Source organism: Aotus nancymaae, unplaced genomic scaffold (genome assembly GCF_030222135.1).
Source record: "Aotus nancymaae isolate 86718 unplaced genomic scaffold, 86718_ANA_hifiasm-v0.15.2.pri h1tg000046l, whole genome shotgun sequence".
Classification (NCBI taxonomy): domain Eukaryota; kingdom Metazoa; phylum Chordata; class Mammalia; order Primates; family Aotidae; genus Aotus; species Aotus nancymaae.
The window spans coordinates 5,019,478-5,044,491 of NW_026988460.1; the positions used below are offsets into that span (position 1 = coordinate 5,019,478).

General features: G+C 40.7%; 1 protein-coding gene across 12 annotated transcripts in view; it reads right to left on the reverse strand.

Annotated features, from left to right (window-relative positions):
• The window catches only part of FOXP1 (forkhead box P1), a 635,379-nt gene that overhangs the window by 90,051 nt on the left and 520,314 nt on the right, over nt 1-25,014 (reverse strand). For 10 of the 12 annotated variants that reach the window (XM_064361903.1, XM_064361896.1, XM_064361897.1 and 7 more), the window contains 3 exons: nt 6,835-6,972; nt 5,697-5,786; nt 100-253 (listed from right to left, as the gene is read on the reverse strand). In XM_064361903.1, the coding sequence (XP_064217973.1) occupies nt 100-253; nt 5,697-5,786; nt 6,835-6,972 (382 nt within the window). The remainder of the gene's footprint in view (nt 1-99; nt 254-5,696; nt 5,787-6,834; nt 6,973-25,014) is intronic. The other 2 variants (XM_064361902.1, XM_012474090.3) reach the window with 1 other exon arrangement.

Here is a 25,014-nt window from a genome sequence, read left to right on the forward strand (position 1 = left end):
TTTGATGGACAACGTCCTTAACAAATATACCAAGAGACAGCCCACCACCTCCACCCAAAGTCTTCTCAGAGCTATGCCTTCTATATAATCAACACATACCTTGAGCAAGAGGTTGAAGGGGAAGGGCAGGCTGCCCGGGCTGAATTGTCAGAAGGCCTTGGCGCTGCAAAGACAGGAGGTGCTGCTGCTGTAACTGCTGCATCTGTAAAAGCTGCTGCTGAAAAGCCAACTGCTGGGTAGCCACCTGCTGTTGCTGTAAGAAATCAGGAAGAAAAAAATGAGATGGCCACTTCCCAAGGAAGGTTAAAAGTATGGACACTTCAAAACCCACTATCATAGTCAAATGCTGAGAACAGTCACTGGAGCTCAGTGGAGGGCTCCGTGTCAAGGTTTAAAAGGGACAGAACATACCTCCTCTGAAGAGGGGTGAGGGGGTGAGTGTTACCTTCCTACTGCCCGCTCCCATAAATAAATAATTCGTCAATCAAGCCAGCTCTCCCCACAGTTTGAAAGGCCTGAGTTTTGTCATCAAGATGTGAACTTTTAGACTTTGAAATTTTTAATTATGCACACTAGAGAGAAGACTGCATCATTCTGGTCTGAAGGGGTTTGAACCCTGAACCTTTGAGGTGTAAAAGAACAAGTTGCCTCCCTCCCTGCCTGCACGGGCAGAAGCTTTTAACTACTCTGTTTATCACTTCTGACATAAATAAATGAGAAAAAATCAGACCTTTGAAGAAGAAAAACTTCATCTAATATTGTTAATTAGCCATGACAAACGATGAAATAACATTGTAAATCTTTCATAGAAACAGCCACTAGATTTTAATTACACACATTCATAATTTAGCAAACAACATCGTACTCAACTGTGAGTTTAATATGAACGACAGTCTAAGCTTCAGATGCCTTAACATGGCTTTAGTCTCAGAAACCCCCAGGTCTGGTTGCTGGTCCTGCTTCCCCCACCTGCTTTGTTCTTGAAAAGAAGGGGCTTTACGACATGATAAATATCTTTTTGTTGATTGCACAATGACAGGAGGAAGACTTTTGTTGTGTAAAACATCAATACATCATTCCTGTGTTTAGCAGGCCTTGCTTCAGCCAAAAAAATTAATGTAGATTTCCTCAGTAATTATCTGAGTGATAGAAAGATAATACAGTGCAGTAGTACAATAAATAGAAGGAAATTATCTAATATCCTTAATCTGCTAGGAATCATATCAAGGTGGAGGTCTTAGCCACATTATGGCTAACAATTATAAAAGGAAAATTAACCCTTCCTAAACTGTAGCAAAAACAAACAAACAAAAAAAACATTCTTCAAGAAAAGAACAAGATCAGTGTTCCTAATTCTAAATATGAATCAAAAGATCAGAGAGACGTTTACAACTAAAAGAACTATCCAAGCCCTTTCAGAGATTGCACATTCTGGCTAATAACTATACTTTACAAACAACTGCATTCACTTAACCTAACACATGACCTTGATCTGATACATCCATAAAATGGTATGTATATCAAGACCTTCTGATGCAAAGTTCAAAGAAAGAGAAAAATGGTGGTTTCCTTTCGGTCTTCATGTAGTTTATTTTACAGTAAAAACCATCATTCTCATATTAGCAACCAATTTCAGACTTACTACCATGCCACTGAGAAAGTTAATTGAGTTTCACTCCAAAAAACAAATTCTATACCACTAACAACAAAAATTTAAATAAATTTAAATGAAAAGCCAGTGTTTTCATTTTAAGAACAGCATGCATAAAATGATCCAATTGTTTTCACCCCTTCCCAAGTTATCACACTAATGTAAAACCCAATGATAGTTATATTCACGTCAAAATGATTTTTTCACTTCTTCAACAGATATTAACTCACAACATTACAAAAAAAAAGGGAAGGAAGAGAAAAAAACAACATTGACACAATACAAGATCAGGGAATTAGCTCTTCTGAAAGCAGAATATAAAGGGGGGGTGGTATAGCTGGAGGTTGGGGAGGGTGTTTCCTGCCTTACTGTAACTGAAATGTTTAAAAATTCTGTATTTATATAAAATGACTGATGCTTTTTCTGTTGTCTCTGTGGCCATCCCTAGGAAAAGCTCATGAAAGCTGTCTACGTTTGAAAAGCCAGGATATAAAAGTATACAAGGCCCATTGTCCAAAGAAAGAATTTAAAAGCAACACTGGTTGCCAAACTGCGCTCCCCACCCAGTTACCAAACACAGGATACGGGTCCATTTGTTTACTTCTCACAATTGAATGCATACAAAAAAGGTCTCCATGCAGTCCCCTCGGCAGGTCAGTAGTCAGTGTTAAAATGCTAAAATGCCCTGATAAACCTTGAGTTTCGGATCCCCTCCCTAGAGCTGCAGTCAAAGGTCTGTTTTCCTTTCTTCGGCTACTCCCTACTGCCTAACATAAACTGTCATAACTGCCCGGACAAACGGCCCTTTTAAAACAATCAACTTAGCCTACCTCACCCGCACAGGATGGAATCTTTTTATTTATTTATTTTTTTGTAGCTCATTTTAAAATGAATTCTGCTATTTTTCACACCACTTCTGCCCAATAATCATGAGCAGTCACTTCAATACCTGTATTGGGGCTACATCCTCTTCCTCCCCATATCCCTACCTAAGAGCATTTACCTTCTTAAGGAAGGTCCTGTCTTGGTCCAACCCAGTATGGAGCCAAACTTTCCCAAGGAAACATCTCAAGGAACTTTAGAAGGGGAGGAAAAAAAAGAGCAAAGGTACATCGTTCTGGCCAAAGATCAGGTGTCTCATGCAGAGGTAATCAAAACAGGAAAAAAAATGGGGAGTGTGGGGAGCCTGACAATACAAAATTATGAGCCACTAGTGACTGGGGCCTCAGTAAATTAACATACTTGCTCCATCTGTCAACATCCAAGTTCAAACCTTGTTAAAATCATAACCACCAGTCGACATCATGAAATTGCTACCGTGTGACTCCATCTCATTTTAGCACAAAAGGACCACCACCTGCATGATAATTGCCGGAGACTGGCCCCTACCTCAGGAAAATACAAATCTCCTAACCATTGCTACCCTGGGTCTCAGACAAACCCACTGGCACCATGAATCCAAGGAGACCCATCCACTGGTCTGCCTACCTCAAGGGATATGCCAAGCAACCTATCTCCCGGGTCACCATTGCCTGGGAAGTAGATGACAAAGCACGGAACAGAGCAAACCTAGAGACCTGGAGATGCAAGATTATTACTACAATGCCTCCCATTCTCCTTGTTCGGACACAAAGTGTTCTCCTTCCCCCGGACCCCGCTCCACTCCCTTCCCAAACTCAGGCACCACTATCATCTTTGTGCTCTGGGATGCTCTCCTTTCTGACAACAGCAATTTGGGAGAGGTAACTTTTATCCTTCTTTCTGCTGTGTAACTTTCCCCTTCACATTTCTTTATCTGCCCTCTGCGCTCATCTGAACTTTCATGTTCTCCCAGCATGCAGACGTGCATTCCAAACTATGTCTCACAGACCAAATAAGAGGTTAATAAGAAGTGGCAACAGAAAGGAAAAACACAATCCCTGGTAACTGATAAGAATGACAGTGGCAGCCCTTTTTTGTTTGTCTTCAAATATAGAGTTAAAGATCTTTAAAAAACTAAATTTTGATGCCTTTGAAAAGAAAGAAGCACAAAATAACAACAGGGGGTTATTGCCTGCAAGCCACAGGGGAGAAACTCCATAATTCTTATTCTCCCTTTTGAAGGCTGTTAGCAATCTGATTCAAAAAAGCAACAGCAGAAGGGGAAACCTCTTGAGGCTGTAACCATTTCCTGTGATCATGCATAATGTGCTTCAAAAGTGGGTTTTTACCAATTCTGTTGATCAATTGCACCTCCTTCATACCCCTTCTTTTTTCTGCTGTGTTTACATCTGATGTGACTCAATGACAAGCACTGTCTGAGACTGTGAAACAGGCCTGTCATGTTGATTTATGGGCGCATCAAACCACAACTTGTCCAAACTGAAGCTCGCAGTTCATTAATTAGAGAGTTGTGACTTTGAAGTCAGCTTTCAGACTGTGGTTTTTAACATTTGGCTTAATTTATATGCTCTTGAATGTGGATCTCTAAGGAAAAAACTGAAATTCCCTTCTTGTCTTTGAACTTCTTTTGACCGCACAATAATCATTTCTTTGTCCAGAGTGATGCCTGCAATCCCAGAGTCATTAACGCGCATTGAACTGCCACTGATGAGTAAGCCCTGCTGAATTAGAAAAACAGCCAGCAAAACAAAGCTGAGAGCCTTCTGCACAGTGATATCTCACAATTACATGCCTTCCCTCCCTGTGCCATTTCCATTTTAATTACTGTTAGTCCTTTAGATTTACATTTTAGACACTTTTTAATCTGTTCCCTTTTTTATTATAGCAGCACCCGGTAGCGCGCCACTGTACTTAAGGTTGTGTCAGCATTTTCATTAAAACACCTCCTCCCTTTCACCCCAAAACTGCCCCTGCTCTGCAGGGGTTTACATCCGGGCTGCTCAACAGGACTCCAGGGTGAAAACTTGGCAGGACATGGAAAAACGTCCCCAATTTGTGTCGGGGGAGGAGGTGGCAAAGGGAGAACGTCTGGGTCACTCCCAGTGTGTAAAATAAGCACAGCCCGGGATCCTCACTCACATGAGAGGCAGGGACGTCGAGTCACCTGGCAGGACGCCCTGCAAAAGAACAAAAGTGGCCACCTGCTTAGGGTTGGCGAAGAAGCTGTTGAAGTGGACGACGTGCTGTATATAGAATTATAAATTGTGTCATCCCAAGGAGAACACTTAAACAAAAAAAATTTCAGTCCACTGTAAAAATATGAGGAGGCAAGTTAAATTGGATAACTCTGGAATGGGTAGAAAGATGTCATAATAACGCACACATGCACACAGATACGCCCACAACTGAGTCTCACCCACGTAGAATTTAATAGAAGGTGAACTGGTAACTCCCTGTAAAGGCCTTACCGTTTATGGGACTAATACTGTCAAACTTCGTGGTGTGGCATAACGTGGTAAGTTATGGACACTACCAAGCATGGTGCATGCAGAAGCTATTATATACTTTTTTCTGCCCCCTCAGGAAAACACAACCAAAGCTGGAGTCTTGTCTAACTTTAACTCATGCTATCTGGTACATGCCTTTAGCAATCACATTATGTACAACTTTCAGGAAGAAGTTAAACAAAAGATGTGGATGTTTAATCTTGTTCTAACTTTTTTGTTTGTTTATCCAACTCACAAGGGGTTATTCTTCAAATGGAAAAGGCCATCACCACACACCCAAGCTCTCTGAGCTGGGGAAAAAAAATTAAGTGTGCATCCAAGTAAAATTTTTCTGAAAGCACTTCACTTCCCACAGCTCCATCCTGGCCCTCAGTTGTTACCAGGTTGCAAAAAGTAACCTGAAGGCTCTGTCAATGATCCCTCTCCTGATCCTCACACAGGTACACGTGCAGTGGTGTTATAAAATATGTGGCAGCAAGCAAATGGAACCCAGAAAAATCTGAGCGAAAACAGGACAATAACTCTCAGTCTGAAAGCTGAGAACCGATAGAGTCAGCTCAGTTGTGCAATCATTTAAAAGATGAATGACAGTTTAATAGCCACTAGATAGTCCTCTGGGATCTGTGGTTTGAAAGTAAAATATGTATTGTCGGTACCTCTTTAGGCTGTTTTCCAGCATGTTGTTGTTGTAAAAGTTGAAGCTGCAACTGTTCCTGTTGTTTTTTATAAAACTCTTGAAGCTGCTGCTACAAAGGAAAGAGAGGACGGTAAGTAACAGAGGGTAGCGCCAATGCACTGTCCCTTTTGGTGCCATACACAAACTGTGATTTGAAAAATAGCATCCTTTTATCTGTAATGGCCTGACCTTTAGTTTGAAACTCGACAATAAATTCAGCGCACACTGACTATTCTTGGCATTATTGTTTGAAAAGTAATCTCCAAAATGAACTGATGAAAAACATACCATTTTCTACACAAACTAATTAAAATAAGGCAAGGAATGACCTTTGATTGTACAACAAAGTGAAATGCCCTTGCTGAGAGAGTCTGGTGAATCTCTTCTGCATGCTTTCTAAATGACAGGGCTGGGCACTATGCAGTGTTATTCAGTGTATGCAGGGACAGCCCTGGGAGCTTCCGCTGCATCCTGTCCCCACCACCCCAGGCCAGTGACTCCCACCGCTGTAGTTCCGAGTCTCATCTATTTGGTTCAGGTGGCTGTGAAGTCTGAATATTAGGTCCCCATGGTGCAATGACAACCAGAAGTTCATTACAGCAACATCGTACGTGGAAGAAGTAAAATCAACTCTGGACCTTAAAATTAGCAAACTCCAAAATGCTTCTTTATGTTTAAAGAAAAAAAAAAATCAGTAAGCTTCTGAGCTGAAATGGGGACTTCAAGAGCTGTCATATTTAAACCCACTCCCAATGTGCTCCTCATTTTGCTTTGATTCATACCATTTAAGGAGACTCTGGGCTTACCAAATAAAAGAGTGTAAAGCCATCTAAGCCTAAAAGATCTTACTGCTACCAAGTCCATTACAGCGCTGATTTCAGTCCATCAGGTACTCTCCAGGCCCAAAGCCTAGTCACTGTGGCAGGGCTTCTCTCTTTCAGGCATGCAGAAGCTCATCAATTATTCAGGGACTAGTCTGTGTCCTGCCCCGCCCACGCCGCTCTACTTACTCTTCACTGGGCAAAGGAGCTGCTCTGGTGGAGGGGACACTGTGAATGGAGCGATGGGGGCCCTAGGTTCTGGGGGAGACAGGCTGGAGGCCGAGGAAGGACAATTACCTGTTGAAGCATGAGGGCCTGCTGCTGCTGGAGGAGAACCTGGAGCTGCTGAGGGCTCAGCACTTGTTGCTGGAGGATCTGCTGCATTTGCTGGGGAGTGATAACTTGAGGTGTCATCATAGCCACTGACACGGGAACCTAGAACGTTAATGAAGGATAAATAGGAAGCCAGGAAATCAGAAGCACGCAGCCTCCCAGGTTGAGCCGCAGACTGCCATCAGCCTGCTTAAAGAGTTGACCAATTTCCCATGCAACGTGTTATTTATCTGGAGGGGATGCAGCAACAGATCCTAGTTAATCTATGATGGAGTTTATTTTGAGGAAAGAAAAATAAAATCTTGCAGTACTGACAGGGGTTCCAGGCAGCCTTGGAAGCAGACAAAAAGGACAATCTTAATAAACCCTAAATGGAGTTAGGATAGACAGTTCTCAATTGCTTATTAAGAGTGAGTTTTTGATCAAAACAATCTGTGGCAAGTTAACCCAAACTTGGATTTTGTTTTAGGGAAGAAGATAAATGGGAACCAACACCTTTGCAGTTGGAGCTCAGGTGACCCACTCACTCTGTGGACAGTGATTTTAAGAACAATCCATGAATGCTTAGACTTGCGGGGAACGGAACCTTGGACACATCTTCTGAACTTAAACACAGACCCTTCGCATGATGCCTTTTACCCTTCCTTATTCCCCCAGCATACAGATGTCTCAATTCTTTCATATTATGTGCAATACCATTAAAAGCCGCTTTCCATGACATTTCAGTGACAAACAGCTACAGTGATGAACTTGATAGCATTTCATATTTGCAACTGTTAACACGTTTCTGCATGGGCATCTCTGCAAGGAACCTGCACACTGTATCTGAAAGGATGATGTCTTGTTCAGATAAAACACTGACATTAAAATGACAGGCTGTCTTGGCCAAGGTTACACAAATTGTATTCAAGCGGATACCTAATGACAATGCTATGAATTCTGCAAGCTTTCTAGAATGTAATTTAGCTATTCAAAATAATCACTGCACTTGTGTTTAATTTGCAGACTACATGAGAACCATTTTGTCAGTCCCCGTAATGCAAGAAGACTATTTCATGAAAAATCACACCCCCCCGTAAAAAGATAAGGACAGAAAAAAACAATGAAAGAAAAGACAAAACCTGTATATCTTTTAACCGTAATATTTAAGCATCTTACTCTTCTTTGGTTTCTAATCAAACATGTGACAGCAAGAAGCTAGAAGCAGTAAAGGATATACTTTGTTAAAAAGGATCTGCTGTCATCTCATGTATTACAATAAAAGGTAATAACATGTTTTGCACTTTGCCTGTGTGCCACTTAAAAAAAAAAATCTGGCAGACAATAGCTGATCACAAGATAAAAGAATCAAAAAATCTTTCAGGGGAGCAGTAAGCAAAAGGCAGAAATGCAGTATTAATTTTATGTAACATAATGTCTTAATATGCAGTTTATCTTGACTTTTTCACATGATTTGTCCTGTCATTTGCATAGCGAGCTCTCATTCCTAATTTCACAGTCATTATGCACTGATGTCCCGATTTCTCAGCATCACTAATTTTGATGAACTAAAAATGGTTCCTGAAGGTCAGATTCATGTACAGTGAGTGTTCTCCACTGTTGTGGTGGGCATGTTTCATGTGTGGGGATGTTGGTGTGCAAGTTTCGTGTGTTTGGAAAACACTAGCTAGAACATTTGAAAAATTTCATTAACCCAGCTCTGGAAGGTCATCTATGAATTCTTCCTATTCCAGTGGCCTTTTAAGTGTAGATGTAGATACACTGTAATTTAAAACAGATGGGCATGTCTGAATATTTTCATATGCAAAATGGGACAGATGTATATGAATGGATAAATTATCCTTTTAAAAAGATACTTTGTAGCACGAAGTATCACCAATGATTGGAAGAGTGAACCTGCGTTCAGTCTAGGGCAAACACCAGGAAGACATTATCAAAACATCTAACTATCTACAAACTAATTCCAATTAGTCTACTTTGTCTTCATACAGAAAAAACTTTTTTGATTTTTAAATATGTATTGGGTGCCAATCCGTATCCTTTGAGCTGCTAAAGCCAGCATATCACAATAGAAGTTTACTTTTCCTTGAGAGTTGCATCATTATACGGGGAGGTATGATTAAGCAAACAAAAGAACCATGTTTAAAGTCTCTTTTTTCCTCTGCCTTTCTTGGATGATGTACAATATAAATATTCTTGAGCCAAATTTCTGATGGTGATGAACAGGAAAACAGACAGGAATAGGGTGGTGTAAGATCTAAACTGGTGATGAACATGAACTTAACAGAGTTAGGACAGAAATCATCAAAGAAATAACCTCCTGGTCATCATTTTTAAAAGACCTATGGAAACCTCACGCCAGAAAGGGGCACAGGTGAACTTTTGGAGGCAGAGGAAAATATCTCAACTGGGGTGCTGCTCATACACTTGTATACAATTGTCAAAACTCTTCCAACTATGCACTGAAAATGCGTTTATCTGAGCTCAGGTAAATTATCCCTCAATAAAATTGATTTTAGAAGTTATATATGTCTCCTAAAATAGTTTTTCCCCTTAACTCTGGTAAAACTTGAAGCATCTTCTTAAAGGAGAAACAATTTTGTCCCTTGACTGTCAATAATAAAAGGGGGAATCATGGACAGGCCTGACGTATACCTGCACAGACAATTTTGAAAGGCTGACATCCAATCAGTGATTTAAATCTCCTTTTCCCACAATTATTTATTCCTTTTTTTTTTTTGCAGTCGTGTTACAGAACAGGATAATGAACTTGAGTCTCCCCTTCTTTTTCCTTTTGGACATTTTGATGCAAGTGCTGATGAGTAATAATACGCTTTACAGCAGCAGGCACCGCCAAAGGAGGGGAGGAAGCTTGAGGCCTGAGTAATCCTCCAAACGGGTTGATCAGTCTCTGAATAATCAGAAGTGGGCTATTATATCCTGATGGTCTTAACTTCACTTTTACTATCTGAAACCACGTTTGCATACCAGTGAGCTCTGGGCCTCCAAAGTGGACTCCAGCTTCATTTACCAATGTTATAAAACCAAGAATTCCCCAAAGTTTCTGTTCCAACATATCATGAAAAGATGTTATGGAAAGCTTTAACAAACATATTCAAATGGACCAGAAACTATGGTGGGGTAGAAAAGAAAAAAAAAATCTGAGCACAGTTTTTAAGGCTTTAAATAGTTAAGAATTATAGCCTACATATCCACTCCCTTAATTCCCAACGTCCAACTTTTTCATGTAGCTAGTCCCTACTAATACTAGGAATCAAAGGGCATGCAGTACCAGCGAGAGGCTATTACAGCCCACACTTTATTGCCCATTACTACTGAGGTCATTAGCGGCAAGAGTGATTGTAGCAGTCTTAACCTATTGATCACTGTAACTACTATCATTTAATCCTGTGTTGAATGTCTGGAAAGCGGCTAAAGGCACACAAGAGAGAGTGCTTTAGCATTGAGAAATATGGCCAAAGCTTCGAAATTACACTTTGATTCATAAAATCTAGCCAGTGGTTTAAATCAATAGTATTTAAAACAGTCATGTGAGTTTTTAACTACAGCACTCTAATATTTATGGGCCCCTCTTTGGGAGTATTCAGTAAAAACGAAACTTTTTTTTTTTGTTTCAGATTCCATGCCATCTACCTCAATCTCCTTGAGATAAAAATATTCATTTCTGATGTTTTCTGTGCTACAGGGCTCATGCCTTAACTGGGAGTTCAAGCTAATTCTTCATTTCTTTCTCAAAAGATGATTTAAATATAGGGCAAAAAAAAAATTTTCCGATACTGTAACTACCTTAACTATTTGAGTATATAGAAATGAGTATGTTTTATGAGTTAACAATGAATCATAGAAGGCAATTTATGAAGAACTAGAATGATTCTGTCTAGCTGCCTTCAGGGATCAGAAATTCAAATTAAACTTCTGGCAGACATTTAAAGAATGCTAGCATACAAAACTGAATTTAAAAAAACGCACACAGTTAACACTCCTCAGTGAAGTTTCAAGAGGAAATCATGAATTAAAAAAACACATGGCATGATACACTGTTGACTGATACCAACTGGGTGTGGCTGCTCCCAGGTGCACACAAACCTGCGGGAATGGCAGAAATACAGCTGTGCTTGGGACATCACAGCTCTGCTAGTATGGGCCTGCTGCTACCTTAATACCAGCAACTGGGAAAACGGTGTTAGCACTAACAACCGCTGGTGAAAGCCCATACACTGCTGTGTAAATTCTGCCTGATATGGCTTCCTTTTCCTTCAAAATGACTATCATCTGAATGCTGAAGACTATTAAAATCATATGCCTTATTATTTTCTTTAACACCCAATGGGGAAAGGTAGATGATGGGAAGAGAAAAATCTAAAAAGCAAACAAACAAATAAAAACACTCAGAGAAACAATACTTATTTCTAATCTAGGAGACAATTGAAGGAATTGAGTGGGAGGGGAGAAGACACAATATAAATACTGAAAATAACATGCTATCATTTTTTTCTCTCTGTAGTTTACACTCCAGTCAACTTTAAGTAAATACTACCTAGTATACATACACATACATTTACATTCTGCACATCAGTTATCGTCCCATAATTACTATGTGTACAAATAATAAAAATGAGAAGATAAAAATTTTAAACATTGTTTTATTTTTATTAACCTGGTTAATAATTTAGAAACTCTTTTTACCCTCTGATCATTCGCCACATGTATGTCCCAGGAAATTCACTTCCCTTCTAGCCTTCAGGCTGTATCTGGGTGATAACTGACCAGGTTTGGCAGTGTCACCTGGTTAATCAAATAACAGGAGCAAAACAAATTAAATTAGAAGGCTCCAGAATGTCACAACAAAACCAGAGAATATAGCGCCATTAAAAAAAGAAAGAAAGAAAACTATGCCAAGTTTTTATGGTCATGTATAAGCTAGCCTGTGTAGAGAAAATTAAACATCACCTCTGGCCCCCTGTGAAAAACAAGTTTTTATAATTAATAAGCCAATGGATACAACAGCTGTACTGGCAAACGTTAAAGTTACAAAGCTTCTACTTCTCCATGGTATTTAAAACAAAACAAAAGAAAATGAACCAACCAGGTACTATGCAGGTAACTATCATACAGGAAAGAATATACACTTCTGACATACTATTTCGGTCTTGAAAAAATAAAAAAAGCATGCTATTTATGTGGAAAGTATAATTCTGTTTCATTATGGAATTCTGCTTTTTGTATAACTCTTTTAGACTTAGCTATTTTGCCACAATACTGTACAAAGCACTAAGGCAGGTAATGGTTATTATATTAATGCAAAATCATCTAGGTAGTCAGTCATTAGCATAACAGTTCTCTCAGTAACAATACAACCAACTATTAAAATTTTTTTTTTCAAAAGACCTCTTTAAAATGCAATTAGCATTTCATTTTTTTATCATTTTGTTTATTACATTCTATCAAGAAAGGCTATCTTTCTTTCACAAAAAAATTGTAAGGCCAAGACTCGCCTGCCAATCAGGAGTTATTTCAGGTTATCAACCCTAATAAGCAATCTCCAGCAAGGCTCTCTGAGCTCTTCTTTTTCTTTTGTCTTTAAATTCTAAAAAGTGGCATAAATGCATATTTGTTTACAGCAGAGGTATTAGTGGAACATCAACTGCTCTCCTCTAACATTTCCCAGGCACACAAGGTTACTCCACTAAGTGCCAGTATAATTGTTTTAGCTCTAATAAATATCAGCTTCATTTGCATAAAAATGTAAAGTTTACATAAATTAAATCGCTTCTCCCATTAGCAGTTGTTAAATACAGGAAACAATGGAAGCTACACATGAAAATAATCACTCAACGAGCACTGATTCTTTCAACCTAGCAACTATTATTATTATTTAAATCAAGAAAATGCCTCCTCTTTCCTTCTTCAACCACTTTCTCCTGTAGCTGGGATGGAAAACAATTTAGTGCACGTGAATTAAACATGCTATGGGATTTTTATATTAACAACAACAAAAATCACGTTTAAGTGCTGCAAATGGGAGGAGAGCAGAACTATTCCAAGAAGGTACCCCAGAAAAGATTCTATCCACAGATTTTTAGCTCTTGAAGAGAAAAGGAAGAGGCCTTGGCTAAGTTCTCTTAAATTGAAGTATTACTCAAAAATAATGAAAGAGACAGCAACTGTTTCAATCCTATCTGAGACACATACATGATTAAAATAAATAAAAGATAACTTGTGGATACAGTTTTATATCAACAGTTACTGTTAAATGAAAAAAAATATAATGTCTATCTTCTGTCTAAAGAAGATTTTTCTAACACAAAGAATTAAATTTGTAGCTCTGCTTTCTTCATGATTTAATCAGCATAGAAAATTTCATAGGCAGCTTAACTGCAAATATGTATTTTTTCCCCCATATTACTGAGAGGGAGATGGGACTATAATTGAATTTAAACACACAGGTAGGCCCAAATTAGACCATTTCCAAAGTTTTATAAGGCCTTACTTAAGGTGCAATCACTCTTTAAAAAGAATTACAACTCAAGTTTCTCAAACTGTACAGTTTCTCACGCCTATTTCCAACACCTTCACCTTATACATCACAGTTAAGCTAAAGGGTGCAAATGAGATTCTAATGAGAAAACATCAGTTGCTTCTTTGACAATCTCACCATTCACTGATTTATTTCTAATGAAGACAAAGCCCAACCAAAAGCTTCCTACAAGTTAAAGGTCAAAATATGTTCAAAAATGCCTAGTAAAATCAAGGCAAATGGGAAACCCGGGCAGACCCGCCTCGTCAAGTGGTGTGACAATTAGAGTAATTGTACAAAAAGCCATCTTCAGGAAAAAGTAAAAGAAATTAAGCTGCCACAACTGTAACAGGTTAGATGAAAAAAATCAAAATTTAATGTATTCTCCCCTGTGTCATCTTGTTTTGTCAAGACATCAAATAGAATTGGGAAGTACAAAATAACAAGCCCTTGAGAAATCACAGAAGCCGACCTTTTTGATGTTGTTGATTTACCTTGTTCTCAGTTATTTGAACAATGATGTTTCAGATTTAAGGGTAAGATAAAGCACAGAAATTAAAACATGATACTAAGGTATTCTAAAAAGCTCACCATAACATTTAGCCTGCATCTTCATTGATTAGTTGCTTTTAACCAGATTTGAAAATGAGGCACAATGCATGCGTTCAGTATTCATTTTTCTCATTCGAAATTAATTTCCCCTCAAACAACTGCCAGGTTGGAAGAGGGACTCAAAGAAGAGCAATCCTACAATCCAAAAGCAGAGGCCCAGATGAGCTCTTCTCAGATAATTCAAATCTCCACCATCTGCAAAGGGTTGTTTAGCTAAGAGGTACCTGAGTTTTCTTTTTTAAATGGAAGAAAATAAGGCTGAATGCAAAATGCCACTGGTGAGGGTAGGAGGGAAGTATTGCACACTCTGGAAGGACTAAAACAAGAGTTCAGAAATATGCTGCTTCCAACAAAACAAACCCTTTACCAAACAACAAATCTAGCTTACAGTGTTAAGACTATCCCCACATCTAGCCATACAGATACGCAGAAAGCTACCCTTTTGCCCCAAGAGAGCTATAGCTCATCAGAAATGTAACTTCTAGTCTTACATGAAATGTGCAAAGATATATAAAATCAAGCTATCACAAGACAGCATTCTCAACTTTTACATGTAAGTAGCTCCTTCTACTCAAGCATATATATAAATCGAAAACTGCAGCAGTTAAAACTGTTTGAGGCACTAAAAATAACCTAATATTTGCAAGCATTATAATTTATGAAACCTAGACAGTTAATAAAGCTGTTTAATGCTAATTCCTTGTCATTGAATGCATATTTTAAAATGTAACACACAGAGACACAATTTATGTATTTATTTACTCTAACCTTTTTGATCAACTGTTGCTACATTATCCCTGGTTTGTAAATTTAGGGATGATGAACTACCTGAAGTGGATTCTAACTGACCACTGTAGCTGCCCAGTTACCAAGAACATGGTTTTCAGGTTATCTTTAGTGATGTTCGCCTATAACTAAACCACATAATAAAATAAATTCCTCCAACCTTCCTTTTTGCCAATTCAGATTTTACTCAAATTTTAGTATAGACTGAGAAGCTAGTCACAACATTCTCTCCTGATTGTCTCAAAAAACCAGTAACTGAAACAACGTTTCTGCTACATTAACCGAGATAAACCTGAAATTTCACTGTTTTTAATTAATCTAGATTTTAATTTCACCATATCTTCCAATTGTGTGGAGGTTGGCTGAAAAGTTGGAGAACTGGTCAGTGTCATAAAAGAGTTTATCTTTCAAGTGACAGGTCCTGACAACATGTAAATGGAAGGCAATGATCGTGAGGGTTTTGTTTTTTAAGGTACATTTAACTGCAAAAAAAAAAAAAAAAAATTCAAACCAACCATTCCTATCATAAGCTTTCTGATGATTTATGGTTTACCAACTGAGCAAGGTTACGCAACACTGCATGCCTTTAGATGCATTATTTCAGCTAGTTGAGATTTAATTAAGATCACAGCCTCTAAAATCCCTGTCAAATGAAAATTCAAAGAAGACAATACATTATATATCCTCATGCAGAATGTTTCCATTCCATCCCTGGAAAAATATGAGTTAATCCGCGTTTCTATGGCTGCAGACAAAAGTTCGCTAATTTTGTTTTCTTTTGACACTTAGGTTGTTTTCTATTTTATGTCATGAGATCATTCCCTTCCAGGGAAGGAAGAAAAAAATCGAGAGTGATACATGTTGCAGAAAATGCTCTTGACATTATTAGCCGACATTATCATAGCTTAGCCATGATGCCATCACATTTTCATGTAATCAACCCATGCTTAAGTTTCATTTAATAAAATGTTTATTAACACAAAACAAACAGAAAGCCTACCTTAAATTACTCGGATTAGATAATTGACATGTTATGCTTCTCATTTCCTTAACCAACTTTTTGTCAGACAAGCTGCACATTTGGGCAGGAAGCAAAGTTCTTAAGGCAAACGGGTGAATATAAAGCCCATTACTTTCTCTATAAGTTGTTCTTAGGGTTAAAAAAAATTCTCTATAGATTTCTTTCTTATAGACTGGTACTGATCTATACTATTTAAAAAAAAAATGTATTACTATGTGGCCCTTTACCTAGTCAAATGTATTTTTATTTGCATCTTCTTAATATTTGGTTGCTTATCTCATGCCTTAGAAATGACAGGTGCTTGCAGTCTCACTCTTGACAGGCCACTACACAAATAACTGTCTTGCCTGAAAGGGCTAATGCAGTACTAATGAACAATAAATCAACTTTGATTATCAAGTGTCAGCCCAATGCGTTTTCAGTTCAGCTCTATCACATCCTACAGTAAGTCAGCCAGTGTCTCTGGGTAGGCAGTCTGTATTTTGGTTTCATTTTTACACACTTTTCACTGAAATGTGTCAGGCAGCTACAAAGAATCACATAAAATAGATATAGACCTTTTTTTCAATGTATGCAAAGGGCATCAATTAGGACAAGGTGCTTTTGTCTTCAGTTGATTTACTTAGTGCTCAATCTTAATAATCAAGGAAGCTTTGTATTCTTTTAAACAGTAACACCAACAGGTCAAACCCTAAACTAGAATCTTAATGTGATCAGGTTCCAGATCTTTGGCACTGACATGCTAGCTTGCGCTTTTTACTACATAAACCACCTCTGATTGCACAGATACATTCCTCTTGGAAAACTCATTATATAAAAACAAACAAAAACAGCAACACAGAGCCGCTTTGAAAATAAAAAATGCCACTTGCTTGAAACTTTAAAAAAATTGGCTTAACACTGACTTCCTAATGATAAATGTAACTTATTTTTTTTCTTAAGCAGATTAGTCATTGATAGTATGATTCACATTTCCTGTTATCAGGCTTAATTTTTCCCCCAAATGTGTCACTTTTAGAATGCTGGAATCTATGGAAATGAGGTGATTTGCATTTTTAAATTGGTTTGATTAGAACATTTGGTTTATTTGGACAAAAATATAAAATTACTAGAGATTTTAGTTAAAACTGTCAGGCCTTGAAGGAGTTAATTCCAAAGAGGAAGAGTCTATATGTACTTTGCTCTAAAACTTTACCACCCACTTCCTAAAGGTCCTCTCCTTCCCATCACCATACTTAGGGAGGGGGGGGGGAAAAAAGTCCCGTTTCCACTGACCGTCTTTCATGCAGTTCTGACAGTTGAGTTAGCTACATTCAGAGTCGGTTCAGCTGGGAGTACCCCGTGGTAATTCCTCAGTCTGCTGCACGTCCAAACCCAAACCCCGCTCACTACTTAATTAACCAGCCAAGTAATGCAACAGAGGTTTAGAATCCCCAACCTGCCAGAGTGTTCCATTCGCTCGCCCGCCTACTCCGGTGTGGGGTTCTGTGCCTCTCCCTCCCCCTTTACTGTGTGTGAACTCCTCGAATTTGAACAGCTAAGCTGAAAATAGCCTAGACAGATATAGAAACAAACTATCAGAAGCAAAGAAACATCCACACGGGTTACACTGAGATAGAAGGCTCCTTGTATATTTCACACGCTCTCAAAGTGACAGAAATCACACCCCAGATACGTCCCCTGAATGGAGTGATGGCGAGGGCTTCACCAAAGTGGCTGCGTGAAGGCCAGACCGGCAGAAAATGAATCGCAAACGAAAGAGAGAGAGAGAGAGAGAGAGAAACACACAAGCAGGACTTCCTCCAACTCTCAACTACACCCCACCCATGAACATTTTTAAAAAAAGAGAGCGAGAGTGTGAGCCAGAGAGCAAGGGTTGGGGGGGGAATCTCTCTCCAGGACCCACAGGCCTGCAGCTCCTTCTTCTCACCCCTCCACTCCCTCCCCGCCTCCACTTCCAAAGCGCAACTCCTACCCAAGTTGGTAAACAGCGAGGATGAGGATGATTTTTTTAAAAGACTCAACTTCAGAACCCTCGGGCGCTCCTGCCTTCCCCAGCGAGGCCCCCAGGAAGCGGGCGCCGCGGAGCCCAGGGAAGGAGAGCGAAACCGGCAAAGATCAATCAGAAGGACCAACCTGACACTCTCCATGTAGCCGCCAGGCGCGCGGAGCCGGGCTCGGGGCGCCCGCGCGGGCCGGGCGTGGGGTCCGGCGGCCTCGGCGTGCAGGCGGACTGCACGCGCGCAGGGGCGCTCCGGCTCGCGGGCTGACAAGACGCGCCGCGCCGCGCCCACCCGCCCCGCCCTGCTCCACCAATCACAACCCGCCTCTAAACACCCCGCGCCGCGCCGTGCCGCGCCGCGCCGCGCCCCACACAATGGGCTCCGCGGCCCGCGCCCCGCGCCCGCGCGCCCTGGCCCCCTCCGCGCGGCAGGTGAAATCACGCTCGGGTGCAATCCTGCTTTTGTCTGGAGAGCAACTCCACTTAATAGCTGTTAACCCGGTGACCCGCCTCCGCTGACGTCTGGGCCGGCCAGGCTCGGCGCGCACCGCTCCCTCCGGCCGGGGCTCTGCGGGGCCCGAGCTGCCGGCGGGGCGGCGTGTTTGTTTCGTCTTTGAAACTGACAAAGAGTTGTCCTAACCTTTCCGAGAAACCCGGGAGGCCGAGGAGGGGGACCCGGCGCTCGCAGAGCGAAGCCGACTGCTCCGAGCAACTGTTCGGCTTCGGGAGGAGACGCGGGTCTCCCAGGCAAAGCGGAGAAGCGCTTTCCTCGAAAACCGCCCAGGGAGGAGAACTTTCGCTTCACGTCGGGGGTTTCGCAGAGCCTCGGCCACCCCACACCCCTTTCTTTCACGGAGTCGGGCTCGCCAAAGTGTGCCAGTGTGCGCCGAGGGCAACTAAGCCGACGCGGGCTGGAAATAAATAACAACCAAACGTGCCTCGTCGCTGAACCAGGCGACTTCCCCTCTAGAACGACAGCTGCCGAAGAAAGCATCTGCCACACGTTTGCTAAGAAATAATTCTTTAAATTCCTTTCTTATTTATACAACAATAGCAACAACAAAAGCTACTCTCAATAAGCACTTTAGGATGACCTTCTCTATTAGAAATAGTCACTGCTCTTTCAGGCTATTGAAAACTGAGTATAGTGTGTTTTTTTTAAGTCAACAATATGCTAAACTTTGTTGGCTCAACTGACACGATATAAGCGCCAAGTTAATCTAGTTCATTTCGGCGGCTCAATAAAATCACCTATTTACCATCTTCAAACTTGGAGAAAAACTTCCTGGCCTATGTATTTTTTAAAGAGATACAAAATCTCCACACATTTTTATTTTTCTCAAAACATTAGAGGAAAAGGAATAGTGTGACATCAATGAATATCTATTTGTTCTCAAAAAAAAAAAAAAAGAAAGCAACAAAACCTGACCCAGTAATTCCAGTTTTACTTGAAAGTACTTTTTGATGTGAGGTGTATTAAATGCAGGTTACTACAAACCAGAAAAAATATTGGTAATATTTCCAATCAGGCAAAGGCCAAAATTTCAGTAGGGTCAGCGGGGAGCAGACAATTCCCTCTTTACTGTGGCTGCAAAAGAGACAGAAGCGCGAAGTGACCATCAACGTATGATCAGATGTTAAATGGGCACAGCGCAGATCGCTCTTCACCCTAAAGTGTTTTTGTGTCAGATACCAAATTTATTAATGGGATTTTTTCAGGTCACAAAATGTGACCCCACCCTCTCATGAATATTCAACAGAGAATCAAGGGCGCTTTTGGGGGATGCAAGGGCCTTAAATCTGCCAAACTCTTCCCTGATTATCAGTAGAGTTCTGACTCTTAAAGAGACAAGGTGCTTTTTCCTGAGGGGCTGGCAGAGAGCCCCAACGGCAGGAAATAAAAATAAAGGAAATGCTCTCCAACCAGTGTACAGGGAGAAAGTGGAAATAGTCATTTCAAAACGCATGACATTTTTCCCTCAAAGTATTAAAATTGAGTTTTAATATTTATAAACAAAATTGGGATGTACTTTGAATATGCAATGTATTCTAATTTTCGAAACTAAGTTCTTCATGAGGCATCCATAAAACTCATGCATGCTTTTAGAAGGTGGACTAACTCCTTTACAGGTGTTTCCCAGCTAATAGTCTCCAGGTGCATCAAAACAAACAACAAACAAGCAAACAGAAAACATTACAGACGCTTATGACCCAGCTGTGGAGACAAGCCTTAAACAAAATAATTAGAGAGTGATGCAATGCAGTGCTTACTCAAGTACTAAATTGCATGGTGGTGGCCTTGAGCACCCTGGGACCACAAAGAAGGAGGAGATCACTAGGAGCAGGAGGGGTCTGGGAAGGCCCCATGGGGAGGTTGCCTTTAAAAGCTGATGGTTTGGATAAGGGGGAGGTGACAACAGAGAGAAGGAAATGGCTTGGCACACTAACTCAGAAGCCACCTGGAGCCCATCTCACCCTCTCTCCAAACAGACAGATGATATGGTGACTCAGAGACTACTTCTGGGCAAGGAAATGTCCCATCAGTGATAAACCTGGATAAACTACATATGCCCAGGCCACTTTGGTTAATTCTGAACTCCTGTGGTCCTGTGTACTTCCCTGGGTTTGGGATTCAGGAAGAACTGGAACTTCCATAGCTGGAGTATAATATAAAATGTTTAAACCAATAGTAACTCAGAAGACTTCGTTAAAATCATTTATTAATTGCTATGAGCACCAGGTCATTTTAGAAAGGCTTAGTAAGAAAGGCCAAAAAAAATTTCCAGATTGTGGATGTTTTAAAAGTCTAATGCAGTTGTCATAACCTGAACACAAATTCTAGCTCCCATTCTACAGAGGAGGAAACTGAGGTGTAGCAAAGCAAAGTGATTTCTCCCAAGAATCGAACATGGCCAGGTGCAGTGGTTCATACTTATAATCCCAGCACTTTGGGAGGCCAAAGCAGGAAGATTGCTTGAGCTTAGGGGTTTGAGACCAGCCTGGGCAACATAGGTGGGACTCCGTCTCCAAAAAAAATAAAAATAAAATACACACACACAGACATGTAATTAGACACATGTGATGGTGCATGCCTATAATCCCGGCAACTTGGGAGGCTGAGGTAGGAGGATCGCTTGGAACCCAGGGGTTCAAGGCTGCAGTGAGCTGTGATCGCATCACTGCACACCAGCCTAGGTAACAGAGCGAGACCCTGTGTCAAAAAACAACAACAAAAAACATACCACAAGCCTCCAAGAGGAAGCAGATACTGGATAATTATAGAAAAAGAGAAGCCATAATAATATAAAATGAATACCTTGGGGGGGGCAATGTTGGGGGGGGACAAGCCAATGTTTAAGGAAGAGTAAAGGAAATGCTAAATACCATACTTTGAAAATATTTTTGATGCCCACATCCTAACACCCACAACAGATACAGCTCTTGTTCAAACACCACATATTAAGAAACCTGTCAGTTGCTAAATGAGTCCATTATGCAGCTGGCTGTGCACTTAAGAACAGATTACTATGATCCCACACCAAACTCTAACCACCAAATAACACACCTGGGACTAAAATCATGTATTATATTTGGTTCTGCTGAGTCCTAGCCTTGAACACAGAAGAAAGTGAAAGGTTTTACTGCCCATTCAGAGCTGAGAATGGAGATAAGATGTATTAAAGCAAGAGTCAGGAGGAGTGTCTCCTAAGGACATTATTCCACACACTGATAAATGGCCCTGTGGCAAGGTAGACACAGCAATGGTCACTGGCCCACGTGGTCCTCGGTTCCAACGAAAGGCCTGCTTTGCCAGAAGTTGCTTGGAAATAACTAGAGAGCATGGGACAAAAAATCAACTGTGTGATCAGAGGCCAAATCCTTAATTCAAGTTTGCTGTCTTCTTCTGAACAACACCTGTGTTAACACAACACACATTTTCTTTCCCCCTTCCAATTAATTTAATGGAGTAGCCTGGACATATTCTGAAATGACAGAACTTAAAGAGGTTCAACCAACTGATTCTGTTGCTGGAGAGAAAAAGCTAAAGCAACAGGAATACAAAATGTAAGCCCAGTAATATGCCTGATAGGCTGCTCAGGGAAGCTTGCCTCCCCAGAATGAGGACTGCTTTAAGTATTTCTCCAAAGAACGCCAACGGGGCAGCCAATTAGAGTTACTAAATTGCAACAGCAATGCCCCATTCCTGAGATCTGGGCTTCTGTCTCCAAGGAACCACCATTCTGTTTTGATTTAAGCAGTGCTGTTACTTAAAAAATATAAATTAATACATCATCCATCTACAGGGAGCTAAGGCAGTTAGTTCCATATTGATATTGTTTATGTCACTGTTATTCGTATGTTGACTATGAAGCTAATTATGTTGTTTTTCTTCTGTGACTGCAAGTTTGGCCAAGGGAAAAGACTGAGTTCTGACTGTTTCATAGGAGTTTAAATTCCCCTTAATGCATCTTCCAAATTGCCATTTGCCTCTTTGTGTAATGCAAGATTTTATAATGCCATTGCTTCTGGTGAATTTGTATATACACAGTGTGACGTGTCAACATTCAGGTGACTAAGGAGTATGATGAGCTATGGAAAACATCAACCTAAAAACAAATCCTTTAAAAACATTCATACATACCAGAGGTAAACAAAATCATGACAGAAAAGAAAAATGGCAACATCCTTGCCTAACTTGGCATCTAATTGACAGTGATAAATTATCCTCTCTCATTTATGATAAAACTATAATCCCTTGTTTTAACATAATGTAAAATTTGTTAATGGACTGCTTCTGCCATGAGGTTAGAACAGATTACACTGAAGTGTGCAAAGTTCTTCAAAAGGTACATGTTTTGGGGCAGTAGAGCATGTCCCAAAGTGCTGTATCCTTCAGATAGCAGGGAAAAAAAATCACTACCACCACCAGCAAGCGAGATTTGTTATTTCTCTCCCGAAGAGTGACAGTATTTTTGGCCCACAGAAGCAAACCCTCAATTTTTAAGCATAACCAGAAATGAGGCACTAAAGGGAAAAGAAAAGATGGCCCTTGGGGAATGAAATTACATTTTAATACTTTTTAACGTTTAATTATGTAGAAATCGCTGAATATCAGATAAAGGCAACTGACCACCTTTATTTAGTATAGTCAGCTTTTCCAGAGACCTGTGGTGTGCAGCAGGCCTGCTAAGAGGCAAAGGGAGCGTGTCCCATCCTGCCCTCTGAACAATGCTCACACGTCTTCCTCCCAGGCAACGCCACCCTCCCCTGACCCTAAGTTGACACACCCTTATGTCAAAACCTTCTTGACGCCTGCCCTCTGCTGGCAAGCCTGCCAGGATTAGGAAATTTTGACTACTTCTACTTAGTCAAAAGACAACTTTTAAAAGCCAGACAGAGAAAGGACATGTAATGAACTATTAACTGGAATATATAAATTAAGACATTTAAACAAAATGAGGGGAGGAAGGGGGGCTCCCCTAGTGAAATATGGCACTTTTAATGTAAAAATGCACATTTGTCTATTCTATTGCCTGCTCACTCACAGCAGGGGAGTGCCAAACTCTATATTTTAGCTCGACTAAGAGAACAACCTGTATTACTGTTGGGCATCTTGCCTTCTTTTGCTCACTCTCCGGGGAGAGCATGTCGGCGCATTTTCAATAAAACACCTTCTTAGCAGTAATGGGCCACTGTTCCCATTTCAGTGGTCCCTGAGGTTTGACGATAGTGTATTTAGCTGACTCGCAGTTTGAGTTTTCTTCTGGCATTCCTAAGATCCACAAAAAGAGGAGAGAGAGAGAGAAAAACAAAGAAAGCAAAAGAAGAATACTTGCTTATCCTTTGTTTAAGTAAGAAAACAGTTAACTTTGAGGCTGATGAGCTGACTTACACAAAACAAGGGTGCTCTCGGGCCCTCTCCCGGCTACCAGAACCCTCCTCGCACGTGTGGGCCAGATTCCCAGCTGAAGGAGGGCTCTGGGCATTAGGGGGTAAATTTCCGCAGCAGCGTGCTGGGGTTTAACAGTGCAACTCCTGTCAGTGTCAATGGGAAGCACGAGGCCTGTACAAATCCCTGCATACCATTTCAAAAATGTATCTCCAAGACGGGAAAATGAAGCTTAGCAGTTGCAACCTCAAAAGCATTCAGGAAGTAGCACTCTTGACAGCGCTTTAGATGCCGAGTAAATGCTCTTATAAAGAACACCCAATCCAGCCGACAATAAATCTTACACCGGGGAAGCCGGCACAGGGCTGTGGAATCCCCTCCAAGATAATTGCCTTCCACACTGTGTGGCATAGAAACCGCTACACAGAAAACATTTTCTGGGGCTCTGCAGCTCGCTACGGTTTGCTTTTCTTTCCTTAATAGTTACCAATTACACAGACGCTCACACCCTATCTTTGAGAGTGACCATATAAAAGTCTCAAGGTTTGTCTCCTTTTCTAGAAAAAAAAAGGTTGTAAGGCCAGTTCTAGGGGGTAGGGGGTGGGAGAGGGAGGTTGAGAACAGAGGATGTGTGTTAAGAACTCAGGAATGGAATCTGAGACAGGCATCCAGGTGAGCAAGCCTGGATGTCTCCACTTTCTAGTCTTTGAAGGTTCATGTAGTTTTCAGACAGCTCCAAGTACTGGGCCCCTCATATACAGGCCACTGAAGCGATCGGCAGATCTTTTCTAGTCTACAGCGGCCTCAAGCAGGCTGTTTAACCCTGAGATAGTACAGGAGTACTAGATATGACAGGATTCTATTAATGACTTTGTCAGGAATAATAGTGTGATTGTGGGTAAGTCATGTCACCTCTCTGCACCTGCACATTTCACCTAAACAAAGAGGTAAAAAGGAAGATGGATGAGATCTCTCTAGTTTTTTTTTTTTTTTTTTGAGACAGAGTCTTGCTCTTGTCACCCAGCCTGGAGTGCAATGGCGCATCTCAGCTCACTGCAAACTCTGCCTCCTGGGTTCAAGAAATTCTCCTGCTTCAGCCTCCCAAATAGCTGGGATTACAGGTGCCTGCCACCACTCCTGGCTAATTTTTGTATTTTTGGTAGAGACAGAGTTTTGCCATGTTAGCCAGGCTAGTCTCAAACTCCTGACCCTCAGGTGATCCACCCGCCTCAGCCTCCCAAAGTGCTGAGATTATAGGCATGAGACATGCACCCAGCCTCTATAGTATCTTTAAC